This window comes from Monodon monoceros, unplaced genomic scaffold, assembly GCF_005190385.1.
Source record: "Monodon monoceros isolate NGI ecotype Baffin Bay Population unplaced genomic scaffold, NGI_Narwhal_1 Super_Scaffold_18, whole genome shotgun sequence".
Classification (NCBI taxonomy): Eukaryota; Metazoa; Chordata; class Mammalia; order Artiodactyla; family Monodontidae; genus Monodon; species Monodon monoceros.
In genome coordinates this window covers 162,991,392-163,006,098 of record NW_021703774.1, presented here as the reverse complement: position 1 = coordinate 163,006,098, position 14,707 = coordinate 162,991,392, and the positions used below count along the sequence as shown (strand labels likewise).

Below are 14,707 nucleotides of genomic sequence, written 5' to 3'. Positions count from 1 at the left end.
ATTAAGGCTTTGAAAGTTTTGGCTGTCTATTATCTATCCACTCATTACTTCAACAGTAATAGAGGAAGCCCTCTGAGACTCTGGAAGGAATCAACAGAAGTAACCAGACAGCTCAACAGTGTCTTTTTTTTTTTTTTTTTTGGGGGGGGGAGCTGCGTAGGGTCCTAGTTGTAGCACGCGGGGAGTCTTCGTTGAGGGGTATGGGATCTTTCGTTGCGGCGTGGGCTCTTTGTTGTGGCACACAGGCTCCAGGGTACGTGGACTCTGTAGTTTGCGGCACTCGGGCTCTGTAGCTGAGGCGTGCGGGCTTAGCTGCCCCACTGCATGTGGGATCTTAGTTCCCCAAAAAGGGATCGAACCCGCATCCCCTGCATTGGAAGGCAGATTCTTTATAACTGGACCACCAGAGAAGTCCCTCAACAATGTCTTTTGATTATCTACTAGGGTTGTTCCATTATCCAGCTCCTATTCACTATTTTGCAAACACAGCAGCTTTTCTTTATATGTAATTCAAGTCAGATGCTACAAAGTCATATACTTACAGGTCTGTTAAATACACTGGTTCTTTAACACTTCAACTAGCTAATACACCAAAGAGTCAGATCCCAATCTACCATTTCCTTTGAATTCCTCCACAGATCATCAGTGCTATGCTCTTTAAACAAGAGTTTATTACATAGACATGATCTCCATAGAGATTACATTTGTCAATGGAAACAAATTAAAACAGTTTTACAATACCAGCTGAAGAATACAAAGATACTGTGACACATGGTAACTAGACTTATCATGGTAATCATTTTGAAACTACAGAAATATCAAATTACTGTGTTGTGCACCTGGAACTAACATAGTATTGAAAGTCAACTGTACTTCAAAACCAAACAAACTCATAGAAAAAGAGATTAATCTGTGGTTACCAGAGGCGGGGTTGAGGAGAGGATGAACTAGATGAAGGTAGGCAAAAGGTACAAAAGTACTAGGGGTACAATGTACAACATAATATAATTAGCACGGCTGTATGTTGTATAAGAAAGTTGCTAAGAGAGTAAATCCTAAGACTTCTCATCACAAGGAAATATCATTATTTTTTTCTATTTCTTTAATTTTATGAAATGATGGACACCCACTAAACTTAGTGTGGTCATCATTTCATGATATATGTAAGTGAAACCATTATGCTGTACACCTTAAGTTTATATAGTGCTGTAAGTCAAGTATTTCTCAATAAAACTGGAAGAAAAAGGAAAAAAAAAAGGATACAAAGATACTATAACCAGACTAAGTCTGAGAGCCAAGGCACACTAAAAAAAAAAAAACGCATTTCAAAATTGATACTTATCATTCTTGTGTATTTCTCATCTCAAGGTCAATGCTTAGCAACTATGTCCATTAATGAGTACTCACTTATAGGGTTAATTTACAGTAGATTTTTATTTATTTATTTATTTATGGCTGCATTGGGTCTTCGTTGCTGTGCTTGGGCTTTCTTTAGTTGTGGTGAGCAGGGGCTACTCTTCGTTGCGGTGTGCGGGCTTATTGTGGTGGCTTCTCTTGGTGCGGAACACAGGCTCTAGGCACGCGGGCTTCAGTAGTTGTGGCTCTTGGGCTCTAGAGTTGCTCCACGGCATGTGGAATCTTCCCGGACCAGGGCTTGAACCTGTGTCCCCTGCACTAGCAGGCAGATTCTTAACCAATGCACCACCAGGGAAGCCCTTTACAGTAGATTTTATCCAAAGATAAAACCTCGTAGTCTTCTCATAGCTTAATTTTAATAATGTCAGTCTCATGTACTGACCCTAATTTCAACTTCCTCAGTCAAGAGCTAATAATAATTTTGGGGGACTTCCCTGGTGGTCCGGTAGTTAAGAATCCGCCTTCCAATGCAGGGGACGTGGGTTAGATACCTGGTCTGGAAACTAAGATCTCACATGCTGTGGAGCAACTAAGCCCGCACGCCTCAACTAGAGAGCCCAAGTGCCGCAAACTACAGAGTGCACACACTCTGGAGCCCGCTCACCACAACTAGAGACAAAAAACCCACATGCCACAACTAGAGAGAAGCCCGCACACTGCAACGAAGAGCCCGAGTGCCACAACGAAGACCCGACGCAGCCAAAAATAAAAATAAATAAAATAAAACATTAAAAGAAAGAGCTAATAATAATTTTTAGTAACTGTAATGAACCATAAAAGAACAAAAACCCAAACCTTAGAGCATCAATATGACACCAATTAAACCCAATTATGTACCAAACCTATCATCAACCCAGTATGTTAAAAACTTTAATTTTCAAAACATATAGGCCAAATCTCATGAAATCTAAACTTAAGGGAGAAATCCAAACTTTTACACTGCACTCTTATTGCAACAAACTGCTTGACAATAGTGGCTTAGGCTGGTGATCTCATATAGGGATTTTTGCTGCAACCATATCTGCGGTATGTAATGATATCTAGCATACAGAAAAACGCATCTTTCTGCTAAAGAGGGAGTGCAATATAAGAGAATGTATACATATTTTACAATTAGCATACTATTTGTTTCTAATTGGATACTCAAAAGTTTACTCTATCAAATTGTTCAAATACTTCCAGTGAAATCTTAAAGTACTAGCAAACTCTTTCTTTATCTACATAAAGCAAAGATAAAACAAGTTTCCATTAAAGAGCTCATTAATGAAACCAATCTAATAAAAAAAGTTTATTTTTATAATTATGAGATAGATACAACCAACTAATTTTATACCAGGCTATATTCGACATTGTGAAGAACAGAACCATATGATACAATTTTTACTCCTAAGGATTTTATAATTAGTCAAAGAAACAAAACTAAGAAAATGTAGCAATAATTGATAAGGATATCACATGGTATACTAGATAACTTTTTCAAAATGTATTCTCCTCTTGGAAGTGTTTCAAGCTGCCTCAAGAACAAGAAAAAGGGCAAAGCATCAATTCCATTTTTATTCATTTTATATGAGGGCTTAAGGTAAGGGAAAAAAAAAATCCTCATGCCAGGAACAAAATTTAAAACCATTAGAAAAAAATACATATGGTGTAGGAGTCCCTGTAAGAAAGCTGAACTATATTTCCATACTGTTTAAAAATAAAATATAAATGTAGATTTTAAAGGGTCACAACATAAATAGAACATTAAAGATAAAGGATGGTAGAGGGGAATTAATGAGAGGGCAAAAGTGAGTGAAAGGCTAAAGATATCATTCACTTGTACATTGTTTCAATGACACTTTCTTCTGTAAGGAATGTAGATGGTTTAGAGTCCCAATCCCAACTCTATCAATAATTATATAGCATTAAGTAATTTTTTGAGACTCAAAACAAACATATGTAGCTGATACAGGTATCACAAAAAACAAAAATGCTTAGAGCCCTTTTAATAATGTTAAATATTAAGAAACAGAACATTAATTGTAATAACGTATAAAAGAAGTTCAGGGAACAAAGACCAATAACTGTAAACATTTACATACAGAGAACATTCTACATACAGAGAACATAATTAGAATTAGCTCTGATATACATCTAAAGTATTATGTTAAATGGTGATGTCTTTATTTATCAATTCACAAACCAGAAATAATAATCTTTGCTTCTGGCTACCTGAAAAGTTAAGTTTCAGCTTTTAGAAGGGTGCCATTGACAACGTTTGAGTAAAGTTTTAAGATTTCTTAGAATTCTAATATAAGTAGGAGATACATAATACCTCCTAAATATTTTAACTGACATCGTCACCTAAGGAAGCTACTGCCATCACTTTGTTTTAAAGAAAATCCTGTAAGATTATCATTTAACCTAGTTTAAATTTTAAGTTACGAAGTCAGGATTACAGTACTCAAAGAAAAAAACCATAACAAATTATTTGTCAAATACTGTGTGCCTACTATACTCCTGGCACTACGCTAGGCACCAAACAGAAAAGGTCCGTGCAGTAACAGGGCTTACCTTCTGGCACACAGTTTTTTCCATTTAAAGGATTAGAATAGGCTATAGCACAAAGGTATATGAAGAGACCTCCATGAAAGCACAGATGGAGGACGGATTCCTTCTTTGTTCAAGTATAGACCAATGTGCTCAACCTTTTATCTGATTCTACATCCCTTCCCTTGTGCAACCCACTCCCTTCAATAAATCTCTCTGTGAACACTGAGTATCTTCTATGTGATGAAGGGGAGGGGTCAAGGAGGGAGGACAAGCACCATTCAAAATTCCTGACATAAAACAGAATAAAACAACTGTTTCTCCTTAATAACCTCACCCCAAGGACCTAAAATGGTGTGTTGTTAGTTGCATAGTTTTAGTAGCCAGTTCCAAAAACTCTACATTCCTTTACAAAGTGTTTGGGTATCTACCAGTCACATGATTATCCCTACTTATGATGGCAGCAAAATACAGATGGATATCCAAAAAAATAATAATAGCTCTTTGAAAAAAATCAATTTTTCCCCCATCATACAATAGGTAGAATTATTTACAAACTGGAAAGATTTCAGCGAACAGCTGAAGAACACTTACTTCTGTTCCAATTCCAGGTTGCATGCCAGAGTACACACTGTCTGGTGGAGGACCACCATACTTCCTCTGTCCTGTGGTTACATCCAGGGTATAACCAGTCCTCTCAAGCAAGGCCTAAAGATAATTATACATAATTATTTATAGTTGAATATTAAATATCATACACACACAAATCAAAATATAAATCTTTTCCAAAAGGTACCCTAACATCTTAGGTTATGTATTTTAGTTAGGGGAAAAAAATCACGAAGTTCACACTGGTTCCTCTCACACGTGTTGACTTTTACTTCTCCTTTCCATACATTTAATGTAAAGAGTTGCAGGCAAGTTAAGTCTCCAAGCACACATCACTTTTTTGTTATGAGAACAGAAAAAAGGGGAAAGGATTACTAAAACTTCGACATAAGCTGACCCCAGGCTACCTATTCATACTTATGTACCACAGTATTCCTCATTTTGCACCCCCTCTATGTCAATTAGATTTTTTCCTTATTTGCTCCCTTTACGTAGCATACTTACATCCAGTGACTCTTTTCAAATGAAATGTTCTCTATCCCCTTTCAAGAACATTGTGGAAAGGTTGTATTAATTCCAGTGAGGATGCTGGCATTAAAGGATATCAAAGTGATTTGAGAGTCCGTATCATACTGACAATAATAAATTCATAATACAACTAACAAAGTTCTCTATCCTTAAAAAAAGCAGAAGTCCTAGCTCTTTTATGCAACTTCTCTAATTTACTATTTCTCACATCATCCTACTCTTTCTACTGTACTCAAATAATTTAACCTTTATTTTGTTTAATCCTGTTGTTTTGTACTCCTGCTATACCATAAGCTCCATAAAAACCAGACCATTTCTCATACAGCACAGACTCAAAACATCTGGCAATTACCAAATGAATATACTCTCAGGTTTCAAAAAACAAACTATGTTTCCTGATTTCCAACCTTCCTCACAACCTTATACTAGGTATTAAGAGGAATCATAGAAAAGAAGATAATGTCCTTGCCCTTAAGGGTTTGTGTTCATATGAAAGGCCTACAAGAACAAAGACACATGGAAAAAAAGAAATGGAATCTACCTAGAAAGGAGAATTTTACACTTCAGGTTTTTAAAATCACAGCATGTCAGAGCAGCAAGAGACTTTAGACATCACCAAGTTCAATAGTTTTCAAAAATATCTCTGGAGGAACCCCGGGATTCCAGTTACCTTAGACTCTCCATTCTTCTACCTTTGACTATTTTAACCACAGAAATACATGTAATATAGAACACACACAAAAGATATTACATATTATACATTACTTGTATAATATGTAATATACACATATTACATATATAATATGCACCTTCTCAAGAGCAAATAGTCAGCTTTAGGGAAATCATACAGATCTATCCAGTGAACAGCAGTAAGTTTTTAAAAAACAACCATTACAGCAAATAGAGTTTTCATCTATTAGTTAAAAGAGATAAGAATGGGACTGTGCCATTTTACAGATGAGGGAAAAAAGGTACAAAGGAGCTTTATATAAGCTAGTTACATGATAGAAACTATATTTCTTGTCTAAAACGTAAAATTGGACAAACTTCAACATTAAATAAATTAACTATTTGAAACTCAAAAGTCTATCACTGCAGCAAAACATCAATATCCATTTAATTCTTTGACTAAAAGCCCTATATTCACCTTTCAGTTTATCTAAAGACTAATAGTAATAATAATAATGGCTCATAGTTACACTGTCCTCGCTACATTCCAGGCATTACTCTAAGCACTTTGCGTATCTTAATTCCTTTAACCTTCACACTTCATGAGGTAGGTACTATTACTGTTCCCAGTTTACAAACAAAGAAACTGAAGTAAATAAAAACTGAGAAGGAGGAAAGCAGTTATTAAAACACCTCTTCAGGGCTTCCCTGGTGGCGCAATGGTTGAGAGTCCGCCTGCCGATGCAGAGGACACGGGTTGGTGCCCCAGTCCGGGAAGATCCCACATGTCGCGGAGCGGCTGGGCCCGTGAGCCATGGCTGCTGGGCCTGCGCATCCGGAGCATGTACTCCGCAACGGGAGAGGCCACAGCAGGGAGAGGCCACAGCAGTGAGAGGCCCGCGTACCCGTAAAAAAAAAAAAAACCAAAAAACCACCTCTTCAGCAAGAGAAAAGACACAAAATACTTGGAAAGAAACTGAAGAGACATGATTGAATCAATCTAAAAAACTATTATTGGAAGTATCAATAAATGTCATTCATAGCCAAAAGAACAAGGAATAAGGGAGAGTATGTTTAGGAATTTTCACCAAACATACAATTAAACGTCTGCCCCTAAAATTCTTCTTATGTAATTTTCCCTAAATTATCTCATTTCCAAACACTAGTTTTTCTTTTTCTTTTTTTTTTTTTATGTGCAATAAAAACTGTTTCTAGGGCTTCCCTGGTGACGCAGTGGTTGAGAGTCCGCCTGCCGATGCAGGGGACACGGGTTCATGCCCCGGTCCGGGAAGATCCCACATGCCGTGGAGCGGTGGAGCGGCTAGGCCCGTGAGCCATGGCCACTGAGCCTGCGCGTCCGGAGCCTGTGCTCCGCAAGGGGAGAGGCCACAACAGTGAGAGGCTCGCGTACCTCAAAAAAAAAAAAAAAAACTGCTTCTAGGAAACATGAAAAGAAGCATTTGATCTCATAATTAAATTTAATTTCATTGCAACTATCCAAGTCAAGTTTTACCTTGATCTTTGCTTCATCGGGTCCCTTTGTAGACTCTTGCACCTTGCTCCCCTGTTTCTCCCTTTGCCTGTAGGTCTTCATAACTCCACATAAAAATGCACTTTTGTTCTAGAACAGCCAAGTAATTCAATGAAAAAGAATCACCAGGAATTGATGAAGGGTCAAATACATAATTAAATTTAAATTTCAGAAGACCAGAATTTTAACAAAATATTTACTCATTTATCCACTCAACAAATATTTGCAGAGTGGTTGTTACATGCCAGACTGGAACAGACAGCAGTTAAGACACACAAGACCTCCGGGGAGCTTACCTGCTACACTGGCAAAACAGTCTTCCATTGGTTGATATTTAAATGTATCTGGGCTATTTTGCCAGGTGTCCTGAATCTATTCCTCCCACCAACATTATTTCCCTCCAAGATAATAAAACAGGACCACATAATCCAAAAATATTACAAAGGAGTGGGAGACTTTTACTTTATGCTTGTGTTTCTGAAAACTCTCTGCCATGTAGATCATTTTTTCTTTAAGCTGATTTTTTAAAAGAAGCAGAGGTAGTCAGAAACAAAAATACCACTCCTCCACAGGAAAAAAAGTAACAGTAAAATAATTTCAGATCATTAGTTGTTCAAAGACATTTCTGAATAATGACCTTACCTGAACATGTGATAAGTCACTTTCCTTGAACTGCTGTAGTACAGACAGAGCTCCTTCTTCATTAAATTCCCTGAGAGCATCAATGGCTCTTTCATCAAGATCGACATAAGCTACCAAGCCTAAAAATTAAATTGAAAAGAGGTAACATTATTGCAACAAAGGGGATAATCTAAACTGTGCTATCAGTGTTTAATCAAGAATTGTTATATTCAATACTATCACTAACTACATTTTCATTTAACTATATGCATACAGGCAGCTATACAAATACTATACAGAAAGGTCAAGAGTACAAATATGAAAACAAAAGATAAAATGTCAACACCTATAAACATAAATTTCAATCCCCATATCCCCCCAAAAACCAAAAAAATCCTAACCCCATTTCCCACTCCCCAAAACGTTTAAGTTCCGGAAGTTAAATCTGATGTACACATTGTACTACAGATTAAGCATTAATATAACAAGTTATGTTAGGGTGATAAGAACACACTGTATTTCCCAAGGAGCAACCTTCAAATTACATGCACTGTTGGAGTTATTGCTAACCACACAAGAAGTGGGGAAAAAAATAAGAGAACCTCTTTTACTAAATAATTCTTTCCACTCTCCAAAAAGTGTCACAGGCTTTCCCTCCTTAACACCTAAGATAAAATGAAATTCATCTATTTATCTGAACATCTACTTTGCTGCAGTCAGAATGTGGAAAGGCATAATTTTAAACTTTTCTATAAATGCCAGTGCAGCTTGATTAATCAATTCTGAAAGTCATATTTTAAGGCATTTTTTTGTTCTTCATAAGTGTCACAATGAGATTTTAAAAGATGCTGTGGCATTCACAACACTGTCAATGACAATTTTTGCAAATGGCATTAAAAGGACTTTACTGTGGACTTAACGAGCAAACTATACAGAAAATATATGCACTGCATTCTATATATATACAGTATATTTAACTGCACACAGAACATTTACTAAGTTTAATTTCTTAAGTCTGTTAAATTTTATATTTCTCAATATATTTCAGAATTGATCCAAAGTAAAATGGAAATATTTGGCAGATTAAAACCCCCAAATCCATATGAACTAACATCAAAAGTGACTCCATTTTGGTAAAGCCAAAAAGAACTTTACTCCATAATAAATACTGTCACTTGCGAGGTTACTTTTAAAAAACTGTTGCCATGATTTGTTTTAAGAGCTCAAAATGAGCATGCCTAAATAACTGGAGTTTCCCTACTTGAATATTCCATATCACCACCCAAAGACACAACTCAGGATACCCATCAGTCCGTTCTGTCAATCCAACCCTAAACCCAAACCATCAGCCTCTTATCAGTAACAGAACACTCTACAAGAGAGTATCTCGAAGCAGATCACTGCCAATTCTCTATGGCAGAATGTCACAGAAAGTTCCTGAGGACTGATTTTCAAATGGGACCATCACCCAGGAGTCATTTTGAGAAGTCATTTTAATGTCTAAAATTATCTTGAGCTTCTCAGATTAAAAAAAAAAAAAAATGTTTTAAGGACAAAAAAACCCCAGATATTTGTCACTACGGTACTTAAGACACGTTTGTGAGACAGTTCAATTCTCTCTCCCAGAATCTGGATAGGCACACAAAACACAGAGGAAGAAAGTTTCCATCTATGGCCCCAAAGGGGGAGGACACATTTATTTATGAACAACACTTCCTAAGGGGATATATTTCTCTCCCTCTTTAGAACTTCAAACCACTTACAACCACCATATTAAAATGTTCAAATTTCCTTAAGCACTTAACCATGGGACTCCTAGATTTAAAAAAAAGAAAGAAAGAAAAAAAAAAAGCAGCTGTTACAAACCAAACACTTCCAAATTACTGAGAGTTGTGGATTTCTGTCTGTTAGAAACTAGACAGGCCACAAACTCTCAAGGAGTCTGACATTTATTATCATTTCAGACAAAACAGTCTAACTAGTCCTCTTATTATGCCACCTAATCAGACCTAAGCTGTTTTAACAATCACTTTAAGAAGCTAAAGTAGAAAAGTAAAAGCAAAATGATGACTGATTTAGATTAAGAAAAAATGTAAAATTTGATATGCTGAAACATATATATTAATTGATGGTAAATCTAAGACAAATTGATGTACTGTTCTGAAACAACTAAGACTGCATATTCAACACTAAGAAGGCTTTGAAATAATGAAATAAGAATATCAAAGTCAAACCCAATATGCCCTCAATGAAGGGAAAGTAACATTCAGCTCTATATAGATCAGAAACAATAATATTTAACCTTAAAAAAAGTCTATAAAATTCAAAGTGGTTTGCCCTCACTTTCATAACCAGTCAGAAACAAGAAATGTATATTATACCTGTCTGAAATATTTCATCAAGTCTTTCTGCCACCTTCTGTGGGAGGCCTGCCTCTATCAGTGTCTTGTAGTGTTCTGTGTGAGTTACACTGGAAGTATCCATTGGTTCTTCCTCTTCTTTTAACTGTACCGCATTACCATTCACCTGATTAGCCATTTTATTATGCTGCTGGAAAAAATTCAGGAGCTATATTACATTAAGCCAGAAATAACTAGTTTGTAGGACAATGCATGATTTATCTAAACTAATTTGTATACATGCTGCTAATAACTTCTATCAAAATATTATTTTATGATGCCTTTTCTGATGTATCTGACCTAAATTTGCATAATAATTCTGTAAAACCATGGAAAATGTACATGGAAGTGTTATTTAAGGAACTTCATGTACACTAGGTTAAATAAAGGCTTGAATTTACTTAAGGTAGAATCACTGATTAACAAAAGCAGCTGTTGTGTCCTGACGAGCTTATCAACAAATCACCACAAAATCCTAAAAAGCCCCTCAAGCTCTCAATTCTTACAGTTTTAAAAAGTTTGGTTTAAAAACAGAATGAACACCCACAGACAACTTAAGGTTCAAGGACTTTCAAATTTTCCTAGCTCTGCTTCAAATCCAAGATAGGTGTGAAATAAATGCCCTGTTGTCTCTAGTTCAACATTCTGGTGATTTGGGTTTTCTCCGCCTCACTTAAAACAAAACAAAAAACACAACTTGACATTAATTTTTGTTCTAAAATTAATTTGCTATTCCCATTCACAGATTTAAAAGAAAAAATGACCAGGTTTAAAAGCTAAATGATTGTTTTAAGTCCACATAAAATAAAACGTGAGCTATAGTTAAGGTTGCTTCTTAAAAAAAAAAAATCATGAGTGTATACTGAATTTTTCATATCAGTAAAATAAACCTAAAAAACGTATTTTAGAACGGATAACTAATTTCTTCCAAATAGTTTCAACAAACATTACCTAATTAGGATAAACTTAGGTCAGATGTCTCAGATTAACCTACCCAAATCATTTTGGGTGTTCAACCTGTACGTAATGCTGAAATGGATCAACTCCCTGAAGAAAGAGATTAAATAATAAAACCATACAAGGCCAGTCTCTATACTACCTCCTCAAAAGACGGAATTAAAGTTAAAGTGCATTTGTCTGTGGTGAAATTATAATGTGATGAAGGTAATAAGCACCAGAATAAAGACATTGCAACGAATACTGAAATAAAGGACATGAAGATGGATTTCAAGGAAAAGCCTACTTTTCTTGATGAAACTCAAGATACCTAGTCAGCTATAAAGAAAATACAAGTTTCCTAAAAAGCACTAAAACCCATACGTAAGATAACCACACCTCCAGACTGCTTATCAAAACACTGTGCAAATGCACCAGGTGCAGTTTTCCGACTTAAAACAACTTCATTTCAAAGTCCACCGATATTTAGTTGAAGTTAATGAAAACGGGAGGAAGACTGAGAAGGAGGTAATACAGGGTAGGAAGAGAGGAAAATGCAGAAAGGGTTACTTTGAAAATGGGATAAACAATATCATGACTTCTTACGATTACAAAACATTATTAAGACTTAGTAACCCTCTAATGTCTACACAGACGCAGACTCCATGGTTAATCGCTGGGTGGATAAATGTTTCTCAAGGCAAGCCTCAAATTCTGATGAACTGGCAAAAACAAAAACATTCAAAACTGGTACTTTTGATCAAGAAACTACTTATAGTTTAAGATGAATAGTTTACTGATTAATACAACCTACTTCTATAAAGATGCATCCTAAAGTCCAAAACATCTTTGTGAACATAGAGTTTTCCATGCTCCCCCACCCCCAAATACGACCATAAGATCATCAGAACTCAGAAGTTCTCCGTATCACAAGACCCTTGCAGTATTGCACCTTGGAATACTATTAGTTACGGAAAGAAAGCAAATTTTAACAGAAAAGTTCAACGAACATCTGTTAAGGTGGTATTTTTTAAGTATGTGTAAAGCAAAAAGACAAGTTGCATATTAAGCACAAGACAGAAACATTTATGACTACCATCCATTGCAAAGGCTCTCTACAAGTTGATTCTGAAATTGTTTGAAATTTACAAAAAAAATCTGTAAACTTTAACAACAACAAAAACGTACAACTATTAGAGTCCAGAAAATAAAACCTTTCGGATCAAGAAAAAAGCTCTCTTCAAGCCAAATACAATGTGCTCATTTTAAAAAAGACTTTCATGTCATATGAGACCATTTAAAACTCTTGTGTGTATTCAATACGATGCCACACAGCCAAACCATATTTCTGGATGCAGCAAATACACTAATGTGACTTAAGTCATTTGATCTAAACTTTTTTTGCGAAAAGTAGAAATTTAAATAAGGACTCCTGGGAGATTTGGGAAGTCTGACACTAGCCCCTCCCTGATTTTTTCTGAACATCTCGTGAAAATTCTTCACATTTAAGAGACCGGCTTTAAAAGAACCAACGAAATGAAGACTAACGGTTATCTCATGGCTTAGGAAGTGTGAAGCCCTTAACCTACGACTGACTCATGAGACATAAATTCAGCCTCCGGAGGACAACAAAAATCTGAAACAGGTAGTGTGAAAGGACTGAACCCTTCAAGAGCCCCGTGGCTTCAAGTTTTAAATTTTGGCAATTACGGTTTCTACCGCAGAAGAAAAAGAATCGCCTTTCCAATTTAGTGCGCCTACGACAGTCTTAGAATTAGGTATCTCAGGCGCCGCTCGAAGGCTAAGTTTCATGGCCTCTAGTAGTCATTTTTTCCTTCAAATCTCGACTCGAAGCATGCAGAATGGAGGAGGGGAGCGAGGCTTCCTACACAAACCAGCCTTTTGGCCTCTGCTTCACACAAAAGTTTTCTCCCGGCTCAGGTCACCCGGGGTTTGCATCCCGCCCTCTGCCCACCCGCTCCCCATGTCGGTCCGAATCACCAACACATCCCACTCGTGGCTAGGCCGGAAGAGACGGGAGCGAGACGGCTCCGGCGGGGAGAAGCAATGGGGCCGCGGGCGCCCCAGGCCGCCGGCCCGGCCCGGCCGCGTGGAGCAGCGGGCGGAGGCGGGAAAAGCGCGCCCGGCCCGGCAGCCTGCGCGGAGGGCGCCGGGCCGGCCGGACCGCGAGCCGGGGGTTGGAGGGGCGGGGGGAGGATGAGCGAGGGCGAGGAGGCGCCTCGGCTGGGTCAGGCCCTCAACTGAGCGGCCGGACGAGGCTGAAACCGCCACCAGCCCATCCCCACCCCCACCCCGGGGCCTCGGAGCGAAAACGAAACTGGGGACAAGGCGCCGTGCCCCGGGCGGGCCCAGTAGGGTCAGATCGGGGCTCCCGGCCCCTCCCCCCGCGGGCCGGCGCGAGACTCACCGGGGCAGAGCTGGGGCCGACGGCCTGGCCCGTGAGAATCAGCGCGAGGCGCTTTGAAAACGACTAGAAATGGCGCGCGCGCCACCCCCTCCCCCCCTCATGGACAGAGACGCGATCCCGGCAGCACGCGGGGTTTCCCGGAACTGCTTCCAGGGACTCCGAGCGGCCGGGCAATCACCGCGCGCGGCGGCCTGAGGAGCAGCTCAGACGACCAATAGTAGCGAGAAGAGGCGCACCACGCCGGACGACTTGGGAGCCAATCGATGAAGCCGTCGGCTGAGCCAATGAGGGAACTCAGCGCCGCCGGCTGGGGCGCCTCCGGGGCGGGGGCAGGAACACAAAGGGGTCTGTGGCGAAGCCCCGGGTGGAGGCGAAGCCGTGGCGCTCCAGGCCCAGGGTGCCGAGGCTCCTCCCTCTTCGTCTGCAGCCGGCGCGAGGCCGAAAAAGTAGGCCGCCTCCGGAGCCCCGCCCCCTACCGTCCGCACCGGCTTGTTCGGCCGCGGCCCTCCCGCCCCTTGGCTGGCGCCACAGCGCCGGTAATCCCCCCGGGAGCCGCCGCCTCCGGCGTTCGCCCCAGACACGCCCACCGCCACGCGGTCCGGCCTCCCTCTTGGTCGTCTTTTGGGCGCTAGTTAGAACACGGTGTAAGCATTTGGCTCGTCTGTTTTGTTGGAGAATTTCTTCGTGTAGAAAATCATCCCATGGAACGCTCGGAAAGCTGACTCCCGGGCTCCCTTCCACACATCATTGGGAGCAGCTCAGAATGTGAGGGAAATCGCTAAAGTGGGCGTTTCTCAAGAGCAATGTTACCTACAAATGACAGAGCAGAGACCTTTCTTCACGGGGTTTGGAGCTAATGAATATTCACAAGGTAGATAGGGCAGATGTATGCATCTACGAAACCAAAGGAGCCTTGCAAGGAAAAGGGCTCATTCCCAAAGGAGACTAATCCCGTTATTCCTAAACATTGCTCACCTTCCACCCCCTACTGGTTTGTTCCCTGTCTTGCCTTAGTCCAAACCTATCTCATCCCACGGCCCT

At 39.4% G+C, this 14,707-nt stretch overlaps 1 protein-coding gene across 9 annotated transcripts in view; it reads right to left on the bottom strand.

Moving 5' to 3' along the window:
* The window catches only part of HNRNPR (heterogeneous nuclear ribonucleoprotein R), a 35,187-nt gene extending 21,424 nt beyond the window's left edge, over positions 1-13,763 (bottom strand). For 3 of the 9 annotated variants that reach the window (XM_029228210.1, XM_029228214.1, XM_029228215.1), the window contains exons 1-5: positions 13,667-13,759; positions 10,285-10,450; positions 7,925-8,043; positions 7,265-7,372; positions 4,540-4,653 (exon numbers count right to left, since the gene is read on the bottom strand). In XM_029228210.1, coding sequence (XP_029084043.1) covers positions 4,540-4,653; positions 7,265-7,372; positions 7,925-8,043; positions 10,285-10,441 — 498 coding nt within the window. In that variant the 5' untranslated portion in view covers positions 10,442-10,450; positions 13,667-13,759. Of the gene's footprint in view, positions 1-4,539; positions 4,654-7,264; positions 7,373-7,924; positions 8,044-10,284; positions 10,454-13,666 lie in introns of all 9 variants that reach the window. The other 6 variants (XM_029228218.1, XM_029228219.1, XM_029228212.1 and 3 more) reach the window with 5 other exon arrangements.
* Between the last annotated feature and the right edge of the window lie 944 nt (positions 13,764-14,707).